This window comes from Dermacentor variabilis, chromosome 4, assembly GCF_050947875.1.
Source record: "Dermacentor variabilis isolate Ectoservices chromosome 4, ASM5094787v1, whole genome shotgun sequence".
NCBI lineage: Eukaryota > Metazoa > Arthropoda > Arachnida > Ixodida > Ixodidae > Dermacentor > Dermacentor variabilis.
Genome location: NC_134571.1, coordinates 57,196,083 through 57,219,193, shown reverse-complemented (window position 1 = coordinate 57,219,193; position 23,111 = coordinate 57,196,083). Strand labels below are relative to the sequence as shown.

General features: G+C 46.8%; 1 protein-coding gene across 1 annotated transcript in view; it reads right to left on the bottom strand.

The window, feature by feature from the left end:
* LOC142579195 (gamma-aminobutyric acid receptor subunit alpha-6-like) overlaps positions 1 to 22,020 on the bottom strand; it is a 60,096-nt gene extending 38,076 nt beyond the window's left edge. Inside the window, exon 1 of the mRNA XM_075689171.1 lies at positions 21,542 to 22,020. Coding sequence (XP_075545286.1) covers positions 21,542 to 21,750 — 209 coding nt within the window. The 5' untranslated portion in view covers positions 21,751 to 22,020. The remainder of the gene's footprint in view (positions 1 to 21,541) is intronic.
* Positions 22,021 to 23,111: the final 1,091 nt, after the last annotated feature.

The following is a 23,111-nucleotide window of genomic DNA, read 5'->3' as shown; positions in this document are numbered from 1 at the left end:
AAATTTTCGCTGACCGGAGAGAGCACTGAATGACGCCACAAGAGAAAGTCACAAGCAGAGAGGAACGACACAACGCATTTTGCGATCGTTGACTTGAAGCGCGTATCAGGAGGCATCTCTCGAATTCCTCTGGGCGCAGGAAACGAAAAAAAAAAAGGCTACGGAATAGAATGCCGAGCTTTTTGTTTTTTCCGAGAAGACCGCACGGATTGTCATGATTAGAAGCGATGCAGGCAGCCCGAGTCCTTAACGGCCCGATGAGGGCCGAGTGGCTTCGTCTGACGAGCCCGCAGCGAAGGATTACGCCGGACAACGATAATCCCGAGCAACGTCGCGGCCCTTGTTCGGTCAAGCGCTCGCGGCGCAGTTCGAGGCAGCGACGGCTCAAGGGATTTTAAGACGCGAGCTCGGCAGTGGAGAGTTCGCGAGAGCTGCTCCGGAGTCTTAACTGAGGACGATGCGCAGCTCGACTGACGCGCATTTGTTAATGTGTGCTGCGCTACGGCTGGGGTACGAGGCATGACTGGAGTTTACGCCGGGTAGACAAGCGCTTTAGGCATGTTTTCTGCGTATAAGCATTGAACGCATGAAGAGTCCCGTCATTTCAATTACTCTCGAAGCGATATGTCACAAGTACGTGTTCATGCAGTTACCTTGACCCACAATAATACCAATGGGTGAATATCACCAGTTGAAAAATAATTAATCGCGCTAGTGCTGCCTTTTCATATTTATCTTAAGAGCATACGTGTTTGTAAGAAACCGGCGTTATCATCAAGCAGCAACGAAATACACCTTCATCCAGGAAAATTGTGGTACCTTGCCGTATTATCGATCAATCAGATTTCGGGGATGACTCCAGTTTCATATGATGCAGCACCTGGCTCGTTCGTTGCTTCAAAGGAGAGATCGCGACCACATCGACGAACAGTATAGCTATATGCGACGTGGAGGTGAAGCTGGAAGGTGGCGTTCACTCTATCATCCACTTCCGTCGGCTCATTCAGTCATTTATCCACGCGGAGTGTAGTATCTCCGAAATCAATCACCTGCGAGTACGGTCTCTCATATTCCTGCGCAACGCATGACATTTAAGCTACATGCCATGACCTCAAGTTAATGAGCTGAAAACTCATACACGAAAAAAATCATAATAAAGATATTAAAAGTGAAAAATTTACGCGATAGTCGTGTCGAGCAACCTGAGCAGTTCACAGCATTTTTTGTAAATAATGCAATGCGTTACAAAGTCCACCGTGCCATTGGGACAACCCTGAAGAAGATGTGCACTATCCCCTTCTCGGGTGTTCTTGGGAAATGCTGTCGTCCAGAAGGGGATGAGGGAGCAGACAAATAAATATTTGCTTTAATAGAGGCTTCGCGAAGTAATCACTTGCCTCACTGCTAAGCTGCATTGCCTTAGTGTCTGTAGTGGCAGCCCTCGCGAAGTTTCGGCATGCGAATCCAACCCGCCTCGCGCATATGCGCTCGCCTAGGTGGGGGGGGGGGGGGGGGTAAAGAATGACCCAGTTTTTGGCCCAAAAGTGCATTGTTAAACATGACAAGAGTAGTGGACAATATATGTTACCATGTGTATGCAAACTCGAGAACCAGCTTATCTTGAACAAATATTCAGAGACGAAGTTCAATAGACCAGTCCTGCACACAATTTAGGTTCTACAAATCTACGGAAATAAGTGGACAGTATCGCATAAGAAAACACAGCGAGTGTGTGTATGGTAGCCACTTATCTGGTTTAATTATTGATAGCCACTTTTTGATATCCACTTATCTGGTTTAATTCTTGTTCATTACGTAAGCGATTATTGAGCGTTACTTGTAATCCTACAGGAGTCAGGTATGAATAATATAAACGTACTATGAATACGTCTGGTGAAAGCACGTGCACAGCACGTGATGGGTTGCGTTACTTTTTTTTTTCATAGCTGGCAAAGTTGGCTGGCGTAGCAACAGAACGCAGTTCGCACTGTAAGTGATGAGCACCTAAATTATTCTAGGAGTTACTGACCTTTGACCTACTGACAAGCATTTTGCCACGTATGAACTCCGCAGCTGAAAGAGACCATCGCTTTTGAAAGACCTCCAGGGAGCCAGACTATTCCTGCAAACGTTCTTCATTCATAATGCAGCTAGATTAATGCGGGAGGACATCCTTTACGCGGCCGCCACTTTTGTTCAATGTCTGCTCGATGAACCACGTAGGAGTAAGAAAAAAGAAGAAGATGAATGGAGCAGAAGTGCCGGTAAAATAAGGAAATTACTTAGCTGCGAACGTAGATAAAATTCAGATTTCGTACTATGCGAGAAGGGCTCTATATATATTTAAAAGAAGAAGAAGAAGATAGAAAACGACTGAAGAGAAGTAACGACAATGCAAGGCCAAGATGAGAGACCAAAATGGAGCAGAAACTTCAAATGCAAATGTGACGGCACGGAGAACACCTGGCGTCACTGACTTGAATAACCAAGTGCCAGAAAGATTCGGTCTTCAAAACGAGAGCACCAACAATAAGAAAAAATGAAATGAAAGCGAAGTAAAGCGGCGGGGAGTGAAAACCTTGGGGGGGATGATTCATAGGACAGCCGGTCCATTCTTTATTCACTTTTCCTCTTGGCACTCGGCTTCTTTCTGCATCAGCTGAGCGCGAAGCTGCCCAGCACTGATGTTAAGTTTGCGTGCAAAGACAAAGTTCGGAGCCAGAGGAGGACTGTCTTCCCTTAAGTCGCATTAAGCTCGGCCGTCATCAGCATCGCCTTGACTTTGTATGTTTCTTTTAAGTAATGAACATACTCTCCCGTACCTATAGGGCCATGGACTTCGCTGCCAAAGTCGATCGCACAGTTTCAATCCCTGAAGATGAAGTATTTTTGACCAAGGTATATGATGAATTAATGAAGCAAATAGACGATATAAATTTAGTGGAAATTAACAGCTCACTCGTTTTCGCGCTCAACACTGAGCTGGTAACCGAGAGAAACCCATGCCTTTACCCTGGCCTCAGTTGCCATGTCGTCGACAATATTTTATCCTTTCTTATATGATTAACTGGTGTGGTTCTGCAGCAGTGGAATATATCGTTATAGATATTTACTAGGTTTAGCTGTTAGACTAACTAACTAACTAACTAACTAACTAACTAACTAACTAACTAACTAACTAACTAACTAACTAACTAACTAACTAACTAACTAACTAACTAACTAACTAACTAACTAACTAACTAACTAACTAACTAACTAACCCGCATTAAGTAAAAATAGCGTACATCAAAATAAACAAATTGATTAATCATGCTTTGGCTTTGTCTTCTATACAAGCGGTTAGACAAAGCAGCGACTTAAAATGTGAGTTCCCAAGGCGAAAAATATCTAAGAAGCCAAAGGAACAATGCAAAAATTAATAGGATGATGAATTGTAGAATGTAGGAAGTCGAAAATCAAGGCGTCACTCTATTTCTTTATTGATTATTTCCCTTCCCCCCCTCCCTATACTTTCCCGCTCGAGCACCGCTGCTACCACAGATGAATCGGGAAAATGAAAAGAATCGTAATAGAATGTTTGCGCTATCGTAGCCGCAGTCTCTTCACCTTATCAACACAACTAAACGAGCGCGCTCGGCACACGTACACGTATTTCTCGCGCGATCTCATAAGAGACCGTCCACGTTGCCGGAGTGTACGCGACACTCCCTGGAGCGGACACAACAGTAGGTTTAGTGACGGCCATTTGCAGGTACGCCGCCGCTTAAGCCTCGATGTTCGTCTCATCCTGCAGCCATCGTAAGAAATGCAAATCTCGGCTCCGGCGCCCGGCCTCCGCAGGTTCAGCCGTATCGTAACACTACGCGAGGAAAACCAAGAGTACATCTACCCGTTCACACCGTTTTAAATCTTAAACTGCATTTGGCGACAGCGTGCTCTCGTGGTTCTGTTTTGTCTCGTTTTTATTTTATTTTTCTGTACAAAAAGCGCTCCGCGATTTCGAAATGGCATGACATCGCCCGAAATGAATAAGTGCAGTGGTGTGTCACAAACCCACAGACACATTTCGAAAGGCGAGGTTGATAGGCAGTCTGGTCTTGCAGAAATGGGTGCCCTGCAGACACCGGCGCTAGGCTGGCTCTCCGTCAGCCTTCTTATTTCCTTTCTTTTTTTTTTAATCACGCGACCACCGGGTAATCAGTATTAGTCATGGCATATCGGTTCCCGCACCGCCATTTAGGTGCATTGAAGCGTGTGAACGGCTCCGACATTTTCATTCAGATTGTGTTTCGCTATTTTCGGTACAAACCGAGGCGAACGCGCACAGCGCTCTATACGTGACACTTTGCAAGCCATATGTACTGGGTAAAGAAAACAATGAACGAAGAGAGAGAAAAATATATAAAAAAAGAAGAACACCGCTCTTAGTTCTCTAACAAATGTCATCCAGGTCAGGGACGCCGCACCACGTCGTCCGTGTCCGCGTCAATTCATTTTGAGCCGAATTGCGGGTTCCGGACCCCCGTGTCTGCGCACCGCACGGCCGGTGGAATGACAAATTTGCCGCCTTTCAGAGGCGAGTGCCGCGCCTGGGGTAGAGGCAACAACGATGCGTCACAAAGCATGGCGTATTCTACAGGGTGATAATTTTTAAGCTTTATAGAATTTAAAAAAAAAAATAGCCTGTTGCACCTAACGTCATTGTAGCCCTTGCGCTGCATTATTCATTACTTGCACGAGAAAACAGACCTTGCGCGGGCATTATTTGCCCGAGAAAAGGAAACAGATATTCAACTAATTAACAAAAATTCAACTAATTATCTTTTGAATTAATTACGTTACATTACAATGCGTTGGCGGACTAGTTGAATTATCGTGTGAGTATTACCGTGTGAGAATTAGTGGAAGCTTTTTTTCATACAAACATCGGGTTCGCAGTGCATTAGTGTGCCTTCTTTAACCTTGTACAGCGCTCAATATGGTCTTTTTTTATTCTGTCACATGAGTGCGCTCTGGTTATCGGATGTTGGTGTTTCCTGCACATGGTGCTCACTGCGCATATTCTTCCAGATACTGCTCTCTATAAAGGAGTGACGCAATTAAATGATGTCAGTTCAGGGTAGCGCCTTGTTCTGGTTGTCTCTCTTGTGTCTCTTTTATTGCGCTAAACAAAGTAATTATGGATAATTTACGTTACTTATTGCAATTCACGAATTCTAGGCGATGATTTCTGCAAGACGTAATTCACTCAGAATGAATTTCCAGATTGGCACCAGTTTGTAGATATGCACCATCAAACTCGCCCTAAAGATGCACTCTTGTTCCACATACTTTCTTTGACAAAACGCTGCCTTATGCATTGAAGCACGAAAGTAGCTGGAAAGCCTGTGTATTTCATTGCACTTTTTAAGAAATAATGTCTAGAAACTGGAGTCATCCTCGAAGTTACATTCAAGTGCATACGTTTTGCAAGCTCACGGGCTACAATTCACAAATTGTAATATGTGTCGTAAAGTAATTAATTAAAAATAATTGTGAAGCTAATTAGAGAATTTCTGTCAAGTAATGTACTATGTGTTTCGATTTCTTGTGCTAGCAATGTCCGCCTCTACGAATAATCCAGGTCAAGGACGAGAATTTCGCTATATGCCCCAAGCGATTTTAAAAAATTGCGATTTAGAAATTGGTGCACCACAAACGTCTTATTGTGTGCGGAAAGACAGAGAGGAAATTGCTCGAAATGCCTATGCATATTGGGACAGATGTTAGGGGAAAATACTACGAGATAGTTACCTGCTTACGTATTCCTTATCAATAAGTTTATTTATATATTTATTTATTTATGTGCTATACTGGAGATGTTAGCAAAAAATATGCATTGGTCCTATTCGTATGGGTAAATTGCTGAGGGTCGGAAAAGAGAAACCACCAGCTCCACTTCGGAATCCCAACAGTGCGTTCAAAGATTTCTCATTTAAAAGATAATCAGAAAAAGAGATTTAATCATAAGATTGCTAGCAATTAGAGTGAAATTCTCGGTCCCTTTGGCACAACTGAAGCGTTGAGGAAGGAATATATTCTTTACCGTTTTCTATACTATTTTGTGATCGATTGCAACGCATGATTGAGGACTTTAACCGAGAAAGCGTAAGAGCAGGGTTGAAGATTAATATGCAGAAGACAAAGGCAATGTTCAACAGATTGGTGAGGGCACAATAATTCGTGATTGGCAGTCAGCCTCTATAGACTCTGTGCAGTATTACCTTTATCTAGATCAATTACTCATAAAGGACACTTGTCATGAGCAGGAAACTTACAGAAAAAAAAAGGTGGGTTGCTATGCTTACGACAGGCATTACCAAATCCTAACTGGGAGCTTGCTACCGTCGTTGAAAAGGGAAGTGTACAATCATCGCGATCTACCAGTGCTAACATATGGGACAGAAACTAGGAGGTTAACAAAGAAGCTCTTGAACAGCATAAGCACCGCGCGAAGAGCAATGGAACGAAATATATTAGTCGTAATGTTAAGAGCCAGGATGAGAGCGGTGTGGATCAGTGCGCAAACAGGAATAGCCAATATTTTAGTTGACACTTAGAGAATAAAATGGAGCTTGGCAGGCCCTGTAACGAATGCGCACAGCAGATACCCGGGGGACCATTAGAGTTACATAATGGGTGCCAAGGGAAAGGACGCGCAGTTGAGGACGGTAGAAAATTAGATAAGGTGATGAAATTAGGAAATTTGAGGGCGCAAGTTGAAATCACCTAGCGGAAGGCAGTGGTAAATGTAGACCACTGGGAGAGGCCTTCGCCCTGCAGTGGACGTAAAAATAGGCTGCAGATGCTGCTGCTGCTGATGATGATGAGGATACTTTTTTCTAAAAAGCTTAAACAACTCTAAATTAAAAAGACTAAATGCTGGGGTTTGAAGCGCAAAAAGCCACCACCTGATTATGAGGCACGCCTAGTGGAGGACTTCGGATTAATGTTTGACCACCTTGGGTTCTTCAATTTGAACCTAAATTTTAGTACACGGGTGTCTGCGTTTCACCAGCCAGGATCGAACCCGCGTCCTCGACTTCAGTAGAGAGAGAGAGAGTGAGAAAATTATAAATGAAAAGCACGGATGTTAACTAGGACTGAGCCCGGTCGACTACCCTACACCGGGGAAGCGGAAAGAGGAGGAAAGATTAAAAGAAGAAGAGAAACTTCACTGTGGATACCGCCAGCCCAGTAAAGTTTCCTGCTTTATATCCACTGACGGTGACTCAGACCGGATAACAGACGGTCGCTAAATCCCGTAGCTTTCAAATATCGCAGCAGCACTTTTGTAGCCTTTTGTAGCTGCGATATGCGAGATCACGGTCCCGAGGTCTTGTTCCAAAAAAATGGTTTTCTATTTAATTGACTTAGAGCTGTGCAGAGGTCATGTCCTTCGTTTTCAATAAGTTGGGCAGAAGCACCTCACTAGGGCTACGTCTTAGCCCCAGAGATACCACGGCGGGTAAAATTTATTTCTTTACTGCGATTCTGTCTCAACTACAACGGCGTTGCGCCTCAGGCGAAATGGAACACAGGATGGCACACGTCCTTTGTCATTTTTGCTTGTCCCTGTCTTCAGTGGTGCAGTTGAAACTGCACCATTACCAACTTTACCAATTGGCAATCCGAATAAATAGATTGGATAGGTGCCCTCCTGCGACAGTACTATAGCTAGACATAATTAAGCGGACACTTGCACTCAGTGACCGATATCGTTTTCACGATATACACTACCCCGCACTCACACTCACGCTTACTCACACTCACGGTCCTATTCACGGGCATTCGCACTGACTGGCGCTGACTCATCTTCATATTGCCTTCCGCCTGACGCCCTTCGTCACTCCCTCGTACTCGCGCTCAGGACGGTGAAATGAGTGCGAGCGAGTGTACTCACGTGTGTGCACGCTGACAATATAATAGTTAGGTACGAGTGAGTACGAGGGAGTGTACTCGTGTGTGTACATGCTGACAATATAATAGTTAGTACTATGTTCTATGCGGCGCCACTGCTTAATGGATCTTTCATTTCCGCCACCTTGGCCGTGAACATTGCTGGCTAACTCTGCCAGGGCTGGGTCGTGCACAGACGTGTATCGCTAAGTGCTCAGGAACGTGAGGGGTGTGACAACCATCTGTGACTCAATTAGTAGAGCTTCGCTCGCGTTATACGGAGGCTGCAGGTTCCGCGCCTATAGGTGGCAAATTAGTTCGCAGAGACATTGCTGCAATTCCCTGAAAAATGCAGAGCTGCTCGCTTTTCTTCGATTTTATGTACACAATATGCCACGAGACACCATTTACTGTATTAATAAAAATTTATACGTAACAACAAAATAACAGACGCGCAAACTTATAGCCTAGCATTACAATTACTGGACATTTTCATTTACGGAAGCTACTGTTTCCAGCGCTTTCTTTCTGTTTGCGCCCATAGGCTTCCTGGTTTGGCTGTTACGGAGAAAGACAGAGATAAATAAGGCGAGAAAGGCAGGAAGGTCAACAGAGAGATAGAGATCTCGTTCGCTACCGTGCACTGGGGCAGGGGCAAGAGCAGACAGAAAGATAAAGAAGAAAAGCACACATAGAGAGAGAGAGAGGGAGATAAAAAAATCCCGCACGAAGGAACGCGAGAGTGTCACAGTTTGTTCAACTAGGTTCCTGCGGTCAAGCGACCTGACTGCTACGGAAATGCAACCACACTCATGCAGGAATCCGGGCCCACGTTCCAAATCTTTCTTCGTCCCATCCTGGACAGTATATGCCGAAAGTGCTTCGACCCTGGTCGCGCCCCAGCAGTGATTAGCTATCAAGGCTCTACGGGATTTTCTCGTGGAAAGTGATTGGATGAATTATGTAGACCGTACAAAATGTGCATTTGAAATTTTGCCCATGTTTCGATGGCCTGTACTAGGCTTGTGCTGTTCTTGTTTGTGTTTGTGTTTGCTCCCTTGATTTGCTGTGAAATTTTTAGTGCTTTCATATTTAGGCTATAGACGTGTTATGATTGTGTTGTTGGGATATTCAAACTTTTCTGTGACCAAATTTCCGATATGTCGCAAGAAATAAAGGAGAGAGATACAGAGAAAGCAAGGAGAAGAAAGGAGGGGAGGTCAGCCAGACAAGCGTCCGGTTTGCTACACTACACAGGAATAAGAAGGAAAATTACCATGGGTGCTCAAACCGAACGACAGCGCAGTTACCTTGTCCACAAAAGCTGTGCGAACATCTTATATGAGCCTACCAATAAATAATACAAATTTGGCAGTTTCGAACGAAGGGCATAGGAACTATTGCCAATACAAAGTATTGCCATCTACAGCAAGCTTTACCACTTGCTCAATCGCCTCGCCTCCGCGGAGCCCCTCATCCTGCGACCCATGAGACTGGGGATTGCTGTCTCCAGAATCAGTCCATTTTTCATTACACCATCCCCGGGATCCGCCCAGTTTACTGTTACATTGTCTCCTGGATCGACCCAGTATACGGTTACAATTTGTTTTTACTTGGCGAGAAACCTACTGGGCAGGTGCGCCAAGCCTCCCGGAGGCAAGCAATATTTTAATAACGGAATCATGCACTTAAGAGCGTATACATTCCTTGCAATGGAAATATTCGAATACCATTAGTTGTTTGATTGCGCAATTCCTGAAAGAACACATCTGGTCACCGGTCACCGGCAGACATGTAGGAGTAGAACAGATGGCTATATAAGTCAGTTGGTTAAAATACGTGCTCTGTCCTGTGGTTGTTAGAATAACGAAAATTCGATGGCCACGAAGGCCCGCGAAAGAGCCAATGAAAGCTGTCCCTTCAAAGTAAGTCAGTAGACTTCAGCGACTCGGCCGACTCTGGACTCATTTTACCGCGCCAGCAGTTACTTCTCGGATTCTCCCAAGCCGTTCTTACTTTCTGCAGAGCTCTTTAAATCCCGTGCAAACTTCCGCAACTGTACACCACGATAACAACAAAACGAAAAAAAAAAGGAAAACAAGAATGACACCATTACCACGCGTATTATTCAGCTACATTTTCTTTCAGGTGTCTTTTTTTCTTTTCATCTCTTCCATGCTTAGATTTTTCCTACATTCCTTAGTCACTGGAGTTTTTCTTTTTTTCGGCGATCAGAATTGCCGGACCTTCGGTGGCTAATTTCCCCAAGGTCTGATCACATGTAAACAATAAGAAACAATGATGGCACGAGGACAGTGACAATGACGGCGGAACTTTGCTGACATAGCGAAATGAGCGCTGAGGGTGATTGCTGCGCGGAGAGCGCCACTGCGAAAAAAACTGCTCCGTCAGGCACAAGCGGTCGTATGGCCTGTTGTTGTCTGAGAAATGCACACGAAAACGCCACTGCTCACTGGGTTCTCTGTCGCCCACCGCTACGAGCCCAGTTACAAAATGCTCCGGGTGCAAATTTCTCGCGCCCAGCTCACTAGGGTAGGTTGCCAGAGCAGCATGAATTCGCTTACCCGTGGTGCCAGTGGAGAAAGTTCTTTGTTCAAAATATGGTGGTGCTGAGGTGGTTACGAGAGTGACGACGTGGCACGAAAACGATGGTTATAAATGAAGCGGACACAGTAAACCGAGTTTCGAGCTCATGATTGCACACCAAGGAAAAAAAAAACGAGACATCTATATGTCCACCACGACCGCCACCTGGCCTTCATGTTTTCTATTTTTGCGTATTGCCTATACTCTCTTGAACCAGCGCGTTGTGCGTGCTACGGTAATTTCGGAGCTTCAGTTACTTTTCTAAAAGTGATGCGTAGCTAACGCAAATCTTTTCTCCGTGAGAATGCGCGAATGCATTCGAAAGGAGAAGGGGAACCAATGGGCTCGATTTCTTGTTAATCATGGCCACGTAAAGCCAACAGGCAATGAAGTCAAGGAAAGCATTGAGGAAATTACCTGTAGTTGAAATTGGTATGTAGGAAATAATGAAGAGAAGGAAAATGAAAGTGGACGAAGAGACGACTTGTCGCTTATGGGGACCGAACCGACAACCAGCGTATTTTGCGTGCGTTGCACTACCAATTCTGCTACGGCGACGGCTATGAATTCGTCCATTAACTTGGGCATTTATCCTTACGAGATCTAGCCCTAGAAGTATTAGCCAGTGCCACTCAAAGCCATGGCGGGCGCATGTGGAACATCCCCCACCATGGGGGATGTTTTCACCCAATGGCGTCACCTAACACGTGATCATAAGAGAGCAGGCATGTGACTAATAAACCCTCGCATGGTACTTAATGACATCCAAGCTGTCAGATTCGAGACCCTCGCACTGAATAAACGAGAGGAGAAGAGGAACCGAGCTGCTCGATTTTTGTTAATATAGATACTATATACACATGCATTAAAGTTACCTGTGTTCTGAAGTCAGCATCTGTCCTAGTGCAGACTAACGGAGTGATGCGAGTTAACAAAAGTATGTATTGATTGTATAAACGCCGACTAATTTGTGATACGGGAAAAGTAAATCACACACACACACACACACACACACACACACACACACACACACACACACACACACACACACACACACACACACACACACACACACACACACACACACACACACACACACACACACACACACACACACACACACACACACACACACACACACACACACACACACACACACACACACACACGCACACACACACGCGAAAGAGGAAGAAAACTCTTAATTCTTACTGTAAAGGCAAGTTTGTGTTTGTATCAACGTTGGGGGTCGCGCGGGTGTTTTACTCTCTAAGCAACGTTTCCTTCGTGCTATCGTTGGCGCTCTGGTTGTAAATGCACGTGGCCAAAGCTTACAACAAATGCCGTTTTGCTGTTGCTTTCAGCGCACAAGAGAAAAAGCAACGCAACAGTCCTCATGCGAGCCTGCATGTGACAGAATCCGTCAAAAATTCAGTTTCCCGTGTTTGACTTCTTGTGAAACTCAGAGGTCCTCGCCTAGAGTAGGATCTGCCACTACGAGGCTAGCAATGCTACAGTGTGAGCGGTTAGCGCGTCAGTTAACCTCTCTTCAAGGCAAGGGGTGTGTCTGCAGTAGAAGTAGAATTTGATTGATTTATAAAAAGGTCGACCCGGACTTGTGCTTCCTAACCTGCTACTCTGCACCGGGGAAAGGACAAAGGAGAACGAAAGAGGGATGGGACATAATGACAATAACATTGGCGTGATGAAGCTAGTTGCTGACACACAGCATAGTTAACAGTATTGAGCCTAGTTCTGTGTCGTGTAGAAACTGTAGCATGACCCGTGCTGTTAATGCAGTATATGTCGTGTGGGGCCAAAGGCCCATGTCGTTGACCAGGTTGTTGGTGACATACACGAGAGACTGAGGACGGCTCTCCTGTCAGTGCTCCACCCCCTGGTGCGTTGTTTTCTTTATATTAAAACGTTCCCAAAGCTTAAAAAATGCCAAAACCACTTTCTGATTATGAGGCACGTCGTAGTGGAGGACTCCAGAAATTTCGACCACCTGGGGCTCTTTAACTTGCACCTAAATCTAAGCACACAGGTGTTTTCGCATGTCGCCCCCATCGAAACGCGGCCGCCGGGATTCGATCCCGCGACCTCGTGCTCAGCAGCCCAACACCATAGCCACTGAGCAACCACGGCAGGTGTTCCCAAAGCTTTCAGCTGCCTCATCGATGCGGCGAGGTGCGGGCAGTGAAGTCTCCGGTATTTACAGTGACGTCAGCTCAGGAAGGCCATTCGCGTTTCCGCATCGCAGCGTGTTCTGCGGCAAATGAACGCACACTTGTTGCACGACGTACAACTTGGTAGGAGCGACTGTCTTAGACGTCTAGCGGGCAAGTCACGGCCGTGACGTCGACGGGAACTACCTGCCGCCTGAATGGGTCCACGTGTCAGAGTCGCGGTGCGCACGACGTCGGCGGCATGAAGCGAGACTTGCGGGCGGGAGCTGCGTGCTCCCGTTTTTCTGCCTCGACGGAGCGCGGTGCTGCACGCACGCGCGCTCTCTCTCGCAGATTGAATCACGGCTCCGGCGCTCTTCGCGTCTGAGAAGACGCTCAGGCCGAGGCGAACGCTGAGAAAGACGCACCGAGCGAGAGAGAGAATGGGTGAAAGAGCGAGAGAGAGAGAAAAGTCCCCAGCAAATCAGTCCAGAAATACTCGCCCCACAACGCGCCGCCATTCCTTCGCGTTTTCCTTCGCTAACCGCATGCCGTGGGAAATAGGCGCGCGGAACAGCGTAACGTCGCCGCCACGGGCGCAATGCATCTGTGTATGTGCTGTGTGTGTGCGCGTGTGAAGCTTTCGGGAGATGGCGCGCATCGAGAACGGTGAGCGAGGGCCGCGGAAAGCCCCTCCGTCCGAGTGATCTCAGGAAGGGAGCAGTCATTTTCTAAATGCGGCAGCGAGTGTATCTTCGGCGTACACTCGCTGAAAATGTTGCGATGGGCTGCTGTGTCCATCCCTTCAGGCTGCGCCGCTCTTCACGCCTGTCTGCTTACCCTCCTTCCTCTCCACCCTCTCGATAATAATAAGTCGTGACGAGAAGTGCGCGTCTGAAACCCCAGCCATACGTTCTCAAGATCGCCGATGGCTCCGCTTGGGGCGATTTAATGCGCTTCGTCTCCACCCTTGTCTGCTTCTGTGCCAAAGAACCAACGTGTTCGAGTGCTGTTATCGGTTCGCGTGTGCTGGCGAGCGCTAATTATTAGCGATTCTAGCCCCCGAAAATCTTATATGCTTGATTGCTTTTCCTGATGGAAGACATTAAAAAAGCATGTTCCACAGTTCTATTGAAGTAAGCACCTATGCCACAGGGCAAGCCTCACATACACACAGAGAAAATATCTGAGAGAGAGAGAGAGAGAGAGAGAGAGAGAGAAAGAGAAATGAAAAGGGAAAGTAGGGAGGGTAACCAAGGACGTGCGCGGTTGGTTACCCTACATTTGCGAATGCGGAAATGGGAAGCATAGAGAAGAAGGAGAGAGAAGAAAAGTAATAAAGAGTCAGTTATTCACAGAGTTAGTCGTAGAGGAACGTCCACTGTCACAAGGGCTCGTACAGTCCAGTAGCCTTCAAGAAGTTCAAATGGGCTTTTGTGGCCTTTCGGAAAAAAAAAATCCGCGGATGTCTAAACACTTATGAGTTGTGAATGCGAAAGCATTAATGCCCAGTTGAACGCCTCTGAGCGGTCCTTCGAGCTACGAACTGCTCGCGGGCAGGTAAGCGCGTTGAGAGGCTTCGCCGACGCCTTCTAGATAGCACAAGGCCGGTGCACTTCGATCTGTGACGTCATGCTACCTTGCCCGACTACCACAGAACCTAACGGGGACGCTCCCGAGTAAGCTGCTGTGATATTTATGTCACCGCATCCGTCACGCCGACTTTGGATATGGAAATCTTGGTCCAAGTAGCATGATATGATAAAGCAGAGTGCACAGGCCTGCTATGTAGAAGACACTGGTTTAGCCCAGTGGGTAACAGACACTCGGCTTCTGACCGTGGGTCCTAGGTCCAAAACTCACTACCGCAAACGCTTTAAAGCGGAAGCGTTAAGGGCCCCGCGTCTCAGAAAATTCGGTGTCGGTACCGGCAGAGTTGTCTGCGATTGAAAATTTCCGTAGTATACACTTCTGTATACGAAGTGTCTATAGACTTCAAGAGCCCCAAAAAACTGGAAGAATGTAAACACTATCCTAATCCACAAAAAGGGAGACGTTGAACTGAAAAATTATAGGCCGATTAGCTTACTCCCAGTAATAAATAATGTATTCACCAAGATATTTTCCAATAGAATAAGGGCCACACTGGACTTTAGTCAACTAAGAGAAGAGGCTGGCTTCAGGAAAGGATACTCTACAATGGATCAAATCCATGTCATTAATCAGGTAATTGAGAAATCCGCAGAGGACCCTCAGCCTCTCTATATGGTTTTGATAGATTACGAAAATGCATTTGGTTCAGTAGAGATACCAGCAGTCATAGAGGCATTGCCTAATCAAGGAGTACAGGTCACTTACGTATATATCTTCGAAAATATCTGCGGAGATTCCACAGCTACTTTCATTCTACATAAGAAAGGTAGGAAGATACCTATAAGGAAACGGATCAAACAAGGAGACACAATCTCTCCAATGCTATTCGCTGCGTTCTTTGAAGAAGTACTCAAGCTATTAAACTGGCAAGGCTTAGGAGTAAGGATGAACGGCGAATATCTCAGCAACCTTCGGTTTGCAGATGACATTGTCCTATTCAGCAACACTGGGGACGGGTACAATAAATGATTGAGGACCTTAACAAGAAAGTGTAAGTGTGGGGTTGAATATCAATATGCAGAAGACAAATATAACGCTCAATACCCTGGCAAGGAAACAAGAGTTCAGGTTCGCCAGTCAGCCTCTAGAATCTGTGATGGAGTGCGTTTACCTGGGTCAATTACTCACAAGAGACCCTAAACATGGGAAGGAAATTCACAGAAGAATAAAAACGAGTTGGAGCGCATACGACAGACATTGTCAGCTCCTGACTGGAAGCTTGTCATTACCATTGCAAAAGGAAGCTATAAAAACAGTGCATTTTACCGGTGCTGACATATGGGGCCGAAACTTGCAGGCTGACAAAGAAGCCTGAGAACAAGTTAAAGACCGCGCAAAGAGTGATGGAACGAAAATGCTAGGCATAACGTAAAGAGACCGAAGGAGAGCGGTTTGGATCAGAAAGCAAAGGGGTATAGGCGATATTCTAATTTACATTGAGAGAAAGAAATGGAGCTGGGCAGGTCATGTTGTGCGCAGGTTAGATAACCGGTGGACTATTAGCGTCAAAGAATGGGTATCAAGAGAAGGGAAGCGCAGTCGAAGACGGCACGAGACTAGGTGGGGCGATGAAATTAGGGAATTCGCGGGCGCTAGTTGGAATCGGCTGGCGCAAGGCAGGAGTAATTGGTGATCGCAGGGAGAAGCCTTCGTTCTGCAGCGCATGTAAAATTGGATGATGATGATGATGATGATGATGATGATGATGATGATGATGATGATGATGATGATGATGATATGCTACCTCTGGCTCTAAGACATGCGGTATATGCGGGTTATATTGCCACCGCATTCTATCACTAAAGTTTCTCACACCTTGTCTTACATTCTTGACAAATTTATTCCTCGGAATTTTGAGAATTAATCTACAAACAAACGTCACGAAACAAAACACCGAGAGCGCATGCCTTCTATATTACATCTTTTCAGACATAAATATTAAAAGTGCGAAACAATAACGCAAACCTTAAAATTATGTAATTTTTTTACACGTCTCTGCACCAACTCCAGGATCGGCCCACGCGCAAGAGGCAGCACTTCCATAGCGTTCGCCGCCAACGTTTACTGGTAAACATTACAGTTACATAAGCTGCAGTTACCGGGAAGCGTAGCAAAGCAGTCAGGGATCGTTTAATGCTATCGCTTACTACTCTTAAAGGCGAAGTTTAAGCGTCATCCAATATTTTACTTTCGAATTTATTCAGTTTTCTTACACTATAATTTTTTATAGCGATTACCAAGGCAAATTTAGAACTCAGGCAAGAGCGTGCACGAACAAGAGAGTGAGAGGCAGAGGAAAGGGGAAAGGCAGGGAGGCCAACAAGAGGGGAAGATCCAGTTTGCTACCCTAAGCTGGGGAAAGAGGGGAGGGGGAGGTAAAGCGATAACAAAGTAGAGATAAAGAAAGAAAGGAGCACAGACATACAATCACAGTTGGTCACTATCGCCGCACACTGTCACCGCACAGCACAGTAGCACTTGCAGCACTATGAACATCTGTTCATGCTACAGCCGCTTGTCTAATTCTGTAGCCCTTAAAAACTGCAACAGTGCCCTCGTAGTCCTCTGCTGCGATGCCCCCTCCCCCCTTGTGACGGCGGCATTTTAAAATAAGTTCCTCTGTTAGAGGTCTTCGGTCAAAGCGCGCTATCGCGTTTGCGAGCGATCGTCAAGAAACGGGCGGATGACGTAGGCTCCCGAGAGGGAGGCTTACGTGGCGTCGCGGCGACGCCCTCTCCCCTCGCGCAACACCTGGCGCGGCAGCATGTGTTCTCTTTCGCCCACTCTGGAGCGCCCGCTCACGAGCTCTGTCGAGGCGTGCACATGACGTGGCGTCGCAGCCAATGGGAATTTAGGTTCCGTTTCACTGCTGTAGACGCCAGCGCTTTCGCTGAATGGGCCCCCCATTTGATGCTTTCGCATTAAGAAAAAAATGTTGCTCACACAAAGGGAACGAAAGGAAGGAGAAAGGCAGGGTGGTCAGTCAGAACAGGAGATCGGCTCTGTTACCATATCATAATGGGCGAGGTAAAGAGGACGTGATAAGAGCAGATGGAAGTCGAGAAACGCTGACCATATGCACAGAATCCCCGCGCATGGGTACATTGATGAATACATCCGTAGTCGTCAGTGTCGTCACGTTGGACGTGACTCGCGATGGGAAGACGATGGCTCCGGCGGAGTCGATCAGAGTGGCTCAGCCAACAGCTTAACTGTGAGCGTGGTCGTTGTATCTGTAGAGTATAAATTGAGCCGAGAGAGCGGTTTAAGGGCCGGAGATCTCCGCACAGATTTTTTTTTTCTGATTTCTGGCGCGGGAAACTGCCGTTCGGATTGAACACACCAAGGAAGAAGCGCAGCTTTAGGTTGCAAATGAGGGTGCCGTCATCATGTTGAATACACAAACCAAACAAATTTGAGGCTTCATTATAAGCAGAAAAAGAATTTAAATGCCTTTTTCTTATCACTTTGACAGGTGGTGCTAAGTGTGCCTTTCATTATTGGAAAATAGTATACAATACATTGAATACCGTCATCACTGAGGATAGGCCACCAAAAAATGTTGCAGGGCCATGCGGTAGGTAAAGCTGGACAAACAGGGACAAAAACCTGGGTGGCTAAGTGATGCATGAACTATCGTCGCAGCCGGATGCTGTTGGTTCAGTATGTATCTCGCCGGTGCCGCAACTAATGGAGTCACAAGTATCCGGGGTAGCACTAAGTACGAGTTCGATGAATAAAAACAAGATCCTCAACACCATGCACATGATAGTGAGAAATTTATATGAAAAAGTAACATCTGTCAAAGCTTTCGCACGCGGTAAATGCAGAGGTAAATACAGCAACTTATGTGAAGTAATTTACGTAAAGTTATACGCAGCCAGTCAACCCCTGCACCTAAATGAGAAACTTGTGCATGATAACGGATACCAGTATTCAATTTTGCAGGTTTAAGGCCTGGCTGGAACAGCGTGTATTCTTGGCCTCGGAGGCTGGCATCCGTGCGGTCGTCTTCTAAACCAAAGCAACCGTTAATGTGGACAAAGGCGAAGTGTCATTGTGAACGTGGGGTCGAAATGATATGCTGGCAATATCTTAAGCATCGCAGGGCTCACATAGGCGACAGTAGAGGGATAGAATTACAGCAGTCATGCGATTCAGAACATATCGATGGTTGTGTCCGCATGTCACTTTGATGTTGCTGGGGAATTGGGTATTGGTGCGTGCATCGTTAGCTCCGAAGTACGCGCTGTGTGTTTAGACTGCCCCAGGAGTAGAATTAGCTACCGCACAGAGCTCGGATGGAGTCTGCCCACTCTTAGCGACGTTCATAAGCTTCACAGGCATCGGCCCACACAGAGAATCGGTCAGAGAATAGGCTCACAGAGTCGGCCCACCCAGGAAGCAACGTGGCTTGCGGCAGGTCGGACGGTTGCTTGTGGTGGAACGGGACGGAGCCGGCTGTATCCATGACGGTGCAGTTGCGATAAGGCAAGACGCTTCCTGCGAAATGTCGTCGCAATGGCGTCGGCGTGGTTTCGCGAATTATGAAACAGTGCTGGGCAATGGTCCGTAGTGAATAAGACCTTACGTGCGGAATTTTTTTTTTCGTGAAACAAAATGCGTTGTTGCTGCCCGGCGATGGTGGAGCTTTAGCGCTAAAAACTTGATCATGAATGGTCGTGTCACCGATCTGGTCGTCTTCCAGTGCAATGAAGTTGAATCCGCTCGAAACCGTCGCCCGGCAGCCTTTCTTTATGAGAGCAGCATTCCGGGCATGTTGGTAATCCGTTACTCGCTTGGTGTGTCGTCTTCTCTTACGACCGTGTCGTTTTTTTTCTGCGCAATATCATTTGAGTAACCTTTCTTTCTCGATTTACAGGCTCAGACGATATCACGCCGTTGTCACAAGCCCACATCTATGCACGGTGAAAGTGACGGAAATATAAGAAAGCAGTAGGGGGGGGGGGGACGCAGAAGCGTAGTCCACGACTGATGCTATTGAAACGGCTGATCATTAGCGCACCTAAACCATGACAACAGGTGCTGAACTGAACTGGCTGTACTCAAGCTCTTGTTGCGTGGGAGCTATGCTTGTACTGATTACGCAGTGGCTCATTGGTTATGGCGTTTTGATGCTCTACCGTGCACCCTAGCTAGCGTTAGCCAAGGTCTTCAATGAAAAAAGAAAGAGATTTTAAAACACTGTGCAAAATACAATTATAAGACCTACGGTGTTCTGTTGTCAGTGTTCTGATAACCTAACGCAGTAGTCCGAAATATCGTATCTTCCATCTAGCTTATTAAATAATTTCCTTTTTTTTGGACAGCTAGGATATATTGTTAACTGGTATCCCTATATAAGCACAAGGTCGCTCTTTTAATTCACTGCTACGTCTGTCTCATTCTGATGGAAGGGAAATCCAAAAATGCTCGCTCGTGTGCCGTGCTTTGGTGTGCCTACATTGAACAACCCAACCGTTCAAATTAAATCCAGCAACCGCCACTATACGGCGGCTGTCATTTACCATGTGTTACTATTGGCCCGTTAAACACCATTAGTCAATCAATCACTATGTGCCTCCGTGTTTATTAGTAGAAACAGCCAGGACATGAGTCCAAAGGCCGAGGCAAGGCAAGGAACGGTGAGAACGAGGGCACATTAGGCCAAGCATTAGACCCGTTTGAAGCGACCGTCGTTTTTTTTTTTTTTGGGGGGGGGGGGGGCGTTACTTTGTCATGGCAAATATGAGCTTGAATTTGGGCGTCTTATGAAGTTAGATAATTAGTGAAGTGCATTTGAGCATGTAAATTGTAACTGTTACACAACTATTCACTAAAATTGAACTTCGGTTTCTTTCTTTGTTACAACAAATGCTATTCAAATCGGCGAATTAAGCTTTCGTTTATAGTGCGACAACAATAGGAGAGATGAAGGGACCAGAATTTTCGTTGGTCAGAACAATATGAAAGCAAAATCGAGCCAAAAAACATATATTAAAATAATTGTCGTTTCCATTAAAATGTAATGATGAAGTAAAGGTAAATGAACGAGGACGAGAAAAAAACAACTTCGCACCTGTGGTAGCCGAACCTACAGTAATCACCATTACGCGTGCGAAGCCCTTACAAATTGAGCTACGGCGACATCTATTAATGAAAGCATTTTTTTTCCGCTTGGGTTGCCATGCGGCATAACGTCAATATGAAACTTAGTACAGGCATGCAGGCTCGTTTCATAGAGATACTGCAATAGTGCTTTATAAAAAGTAGACTCACTCACTCGTAAGCCCATCAAAGACTTCTGGGGTCTCACTGACCATCAGTATGCCCTTGTTTAACCACTTCTTTCGACACATGAGTTCACTTGTTTGATGGCCTTAAATCGTATCAAATAAAGCTTTGAAAGTGAGGTATGGCTCTGAGAGACACTGAATGGTGCACTATAAAATTTGTTTCGACTATCTTCGATTCTGTGTCTTGAATCGAAATCTTAATACACGAGCATTCGTGCATCCTGATTCCATCCAAAAGCAGCCTCCGCTGGCGGGCGTTCTAGCGGTCATCTTATGTCCAACCGCAGAACGCTTCCCCTGAGCAAACCTAGCCACTCTTTGATGTTGTTGAAAAACTAACTTCCACGGCAGAGCATTCGTTCTTAGGATATTCACTTCATGTCAATAAACAACAGTAATAAAAAACCGGCTGCTACAGTCTTCTTTCATTTATAAGATAGTTTGGACAATAGTAAAAATAAGTAAATAATAATTGAGATGCATGAAATTCTTAAGGGAGTATTAGGAAAATAACCTGCGTGATAGCGGAGTGTTTCTCGATCGTCTAATATACAATTAACCAAATGTTCTCATTCAGATGTCCGATGGAGGTTCTGTCCAAGTACATCATTTTACACCTGCTGTACCAAATCAAAACAGCCAGTTGAGTTCGAAATCTTCAGCTCTGTGTGTTGTGATAGATATCTCAAGAAGCCAACTACAGAAGGCGAAAGTGTGAGAGTGTGATCGGCGTACGACGTCAATTAAGCTTTTATACGAAACTTCTCCCGCCCAGCCCGCTGTACCATTATAAGTAACGCGAGGAAAGCAACAAGAACGCCCACAATAGCGAACCAACACCGAGAACGCCAGCGCAGACGTCCAGCCCGGTAATACCTGGTCCAGGTGACGAGAAAGCAACAGACAACGGTGGCCAAGGCCGGCGACGACGTCCCAGTGCCACGTCGCAACGGCTGAGGAAGCGGCGTTGGCGTCGAAGCCCGCCGTCCGCGCTGGCCGTGAGGCAAGCGGCGCTCGGCGGCACCGGGACGGGCGACCGACGAAGCTCTTCCAGGCCCGTCGCCGCCACTGCTGGCCGGACTCATGGTGCTGTCCTCCCGGGTCCCGCGACCGACGGCATAGCAGCATCGTGGCGACTCCAGCGGACCGCCCCTGCCCCGTGAGCCGCTACTACCTCCGCGCGCTCATGGTCTGTCCGCCGCCCACATCCACGGAGTCGGCACCGAAAGATTCGCGGCCACGCGACGCGGCCCCGGGTCTGGCCAGGCAGCCGCGTACAGGTCCCAACTCCGGCGCGCGCGCGCACAGCCGCCCGCGGCCGAGAAACAGGGTCGACGAAGGGAAAGTTGGCGCCACTTCGCGTCTGAATCGCCGCGCGCGCCGTGCGCCGGACGAGCGCGCGAATCTCTCGAGGTAACGGTGAGAGGGTAGAGGTACGTGCGCGCGCGAGTGTGCGGGGGAAGGCTGGCATGCGAGGGGAAAGGTGAAAGGATTGCCGTCGCTGCTCTTTGCCCGTCTTCCTCTCTTCTTGTGCCCTCTCGCCGCCTCTTCTCCCACAAGCTCGCACGCTCTCGTTTTCCTTGTTTTTTGCGTCTCTGGCTATTTATGGGATTAGGGAGGAGGGCAGCGCCGCTGCGCGGCACGCGATCCAAGCTCGCGCCTCGGCGTTTGAGTTCTCCTGAATGGGATTCAAACGACGTTGCCGTAATTGGAAGGGCGGCCGGATTAGAGCAGCTGGCCGTATGCCGCGACCGGGCAGTGGGATTAACGCGGACAGCTAAAGCTCGGCGCTGCGGCTTGCCTCATCCCAGGTTAGCACGGCGCCAAGCGACATGCGGAAGAGGAGTGCAGAGGAGGGGCAAGTGGGACACACAAAGTGTAAACTGCGCGTCACTCTCATTAATGGTGAAACGGTGTTCGCAGACGGGGCAGCATCGAGGATCTGCAACGCTGCGCCACTCGAGTCAAGCTCATTCCACAAGCATTGTTTGGGGAACAAGTGCTCGACACGGTGGTTCAGTGCCATTCGCGCGTTCGTATAAGCCGCGAGGTCGTCGCTTGAGTTCGGTGTACTAAGTATTCTAGGAAGACCGCAAACGTAAATCGCGGATGGGATTTACATAAACATTCCACAAGAAACTGCATGGAAGAGCTCTTGAGCTCTGTTCGCGCCTCTGCACCCCATCTTAAAGTTTGATTTATGTTTCGTAATTTGATGTAAAAAATTAGTAAGGAAGGACACACTAAGACCACATCTTCTTTATCCTAGTTCCGTCTAGAATAAAAGCAAAACAGCATGACTTCTTCGTTAAAACAGAGTAATCTTGCAACATAAAGGGAAAAAGAAGTTTATCCCTGTTTCTTCCGGTATAAAAGGCAGCCTTGTAGCGATTTACGGATTTTCATTTTCGTATTAGACCGGTTGTGGTATTCGTGTGTTAGTTGG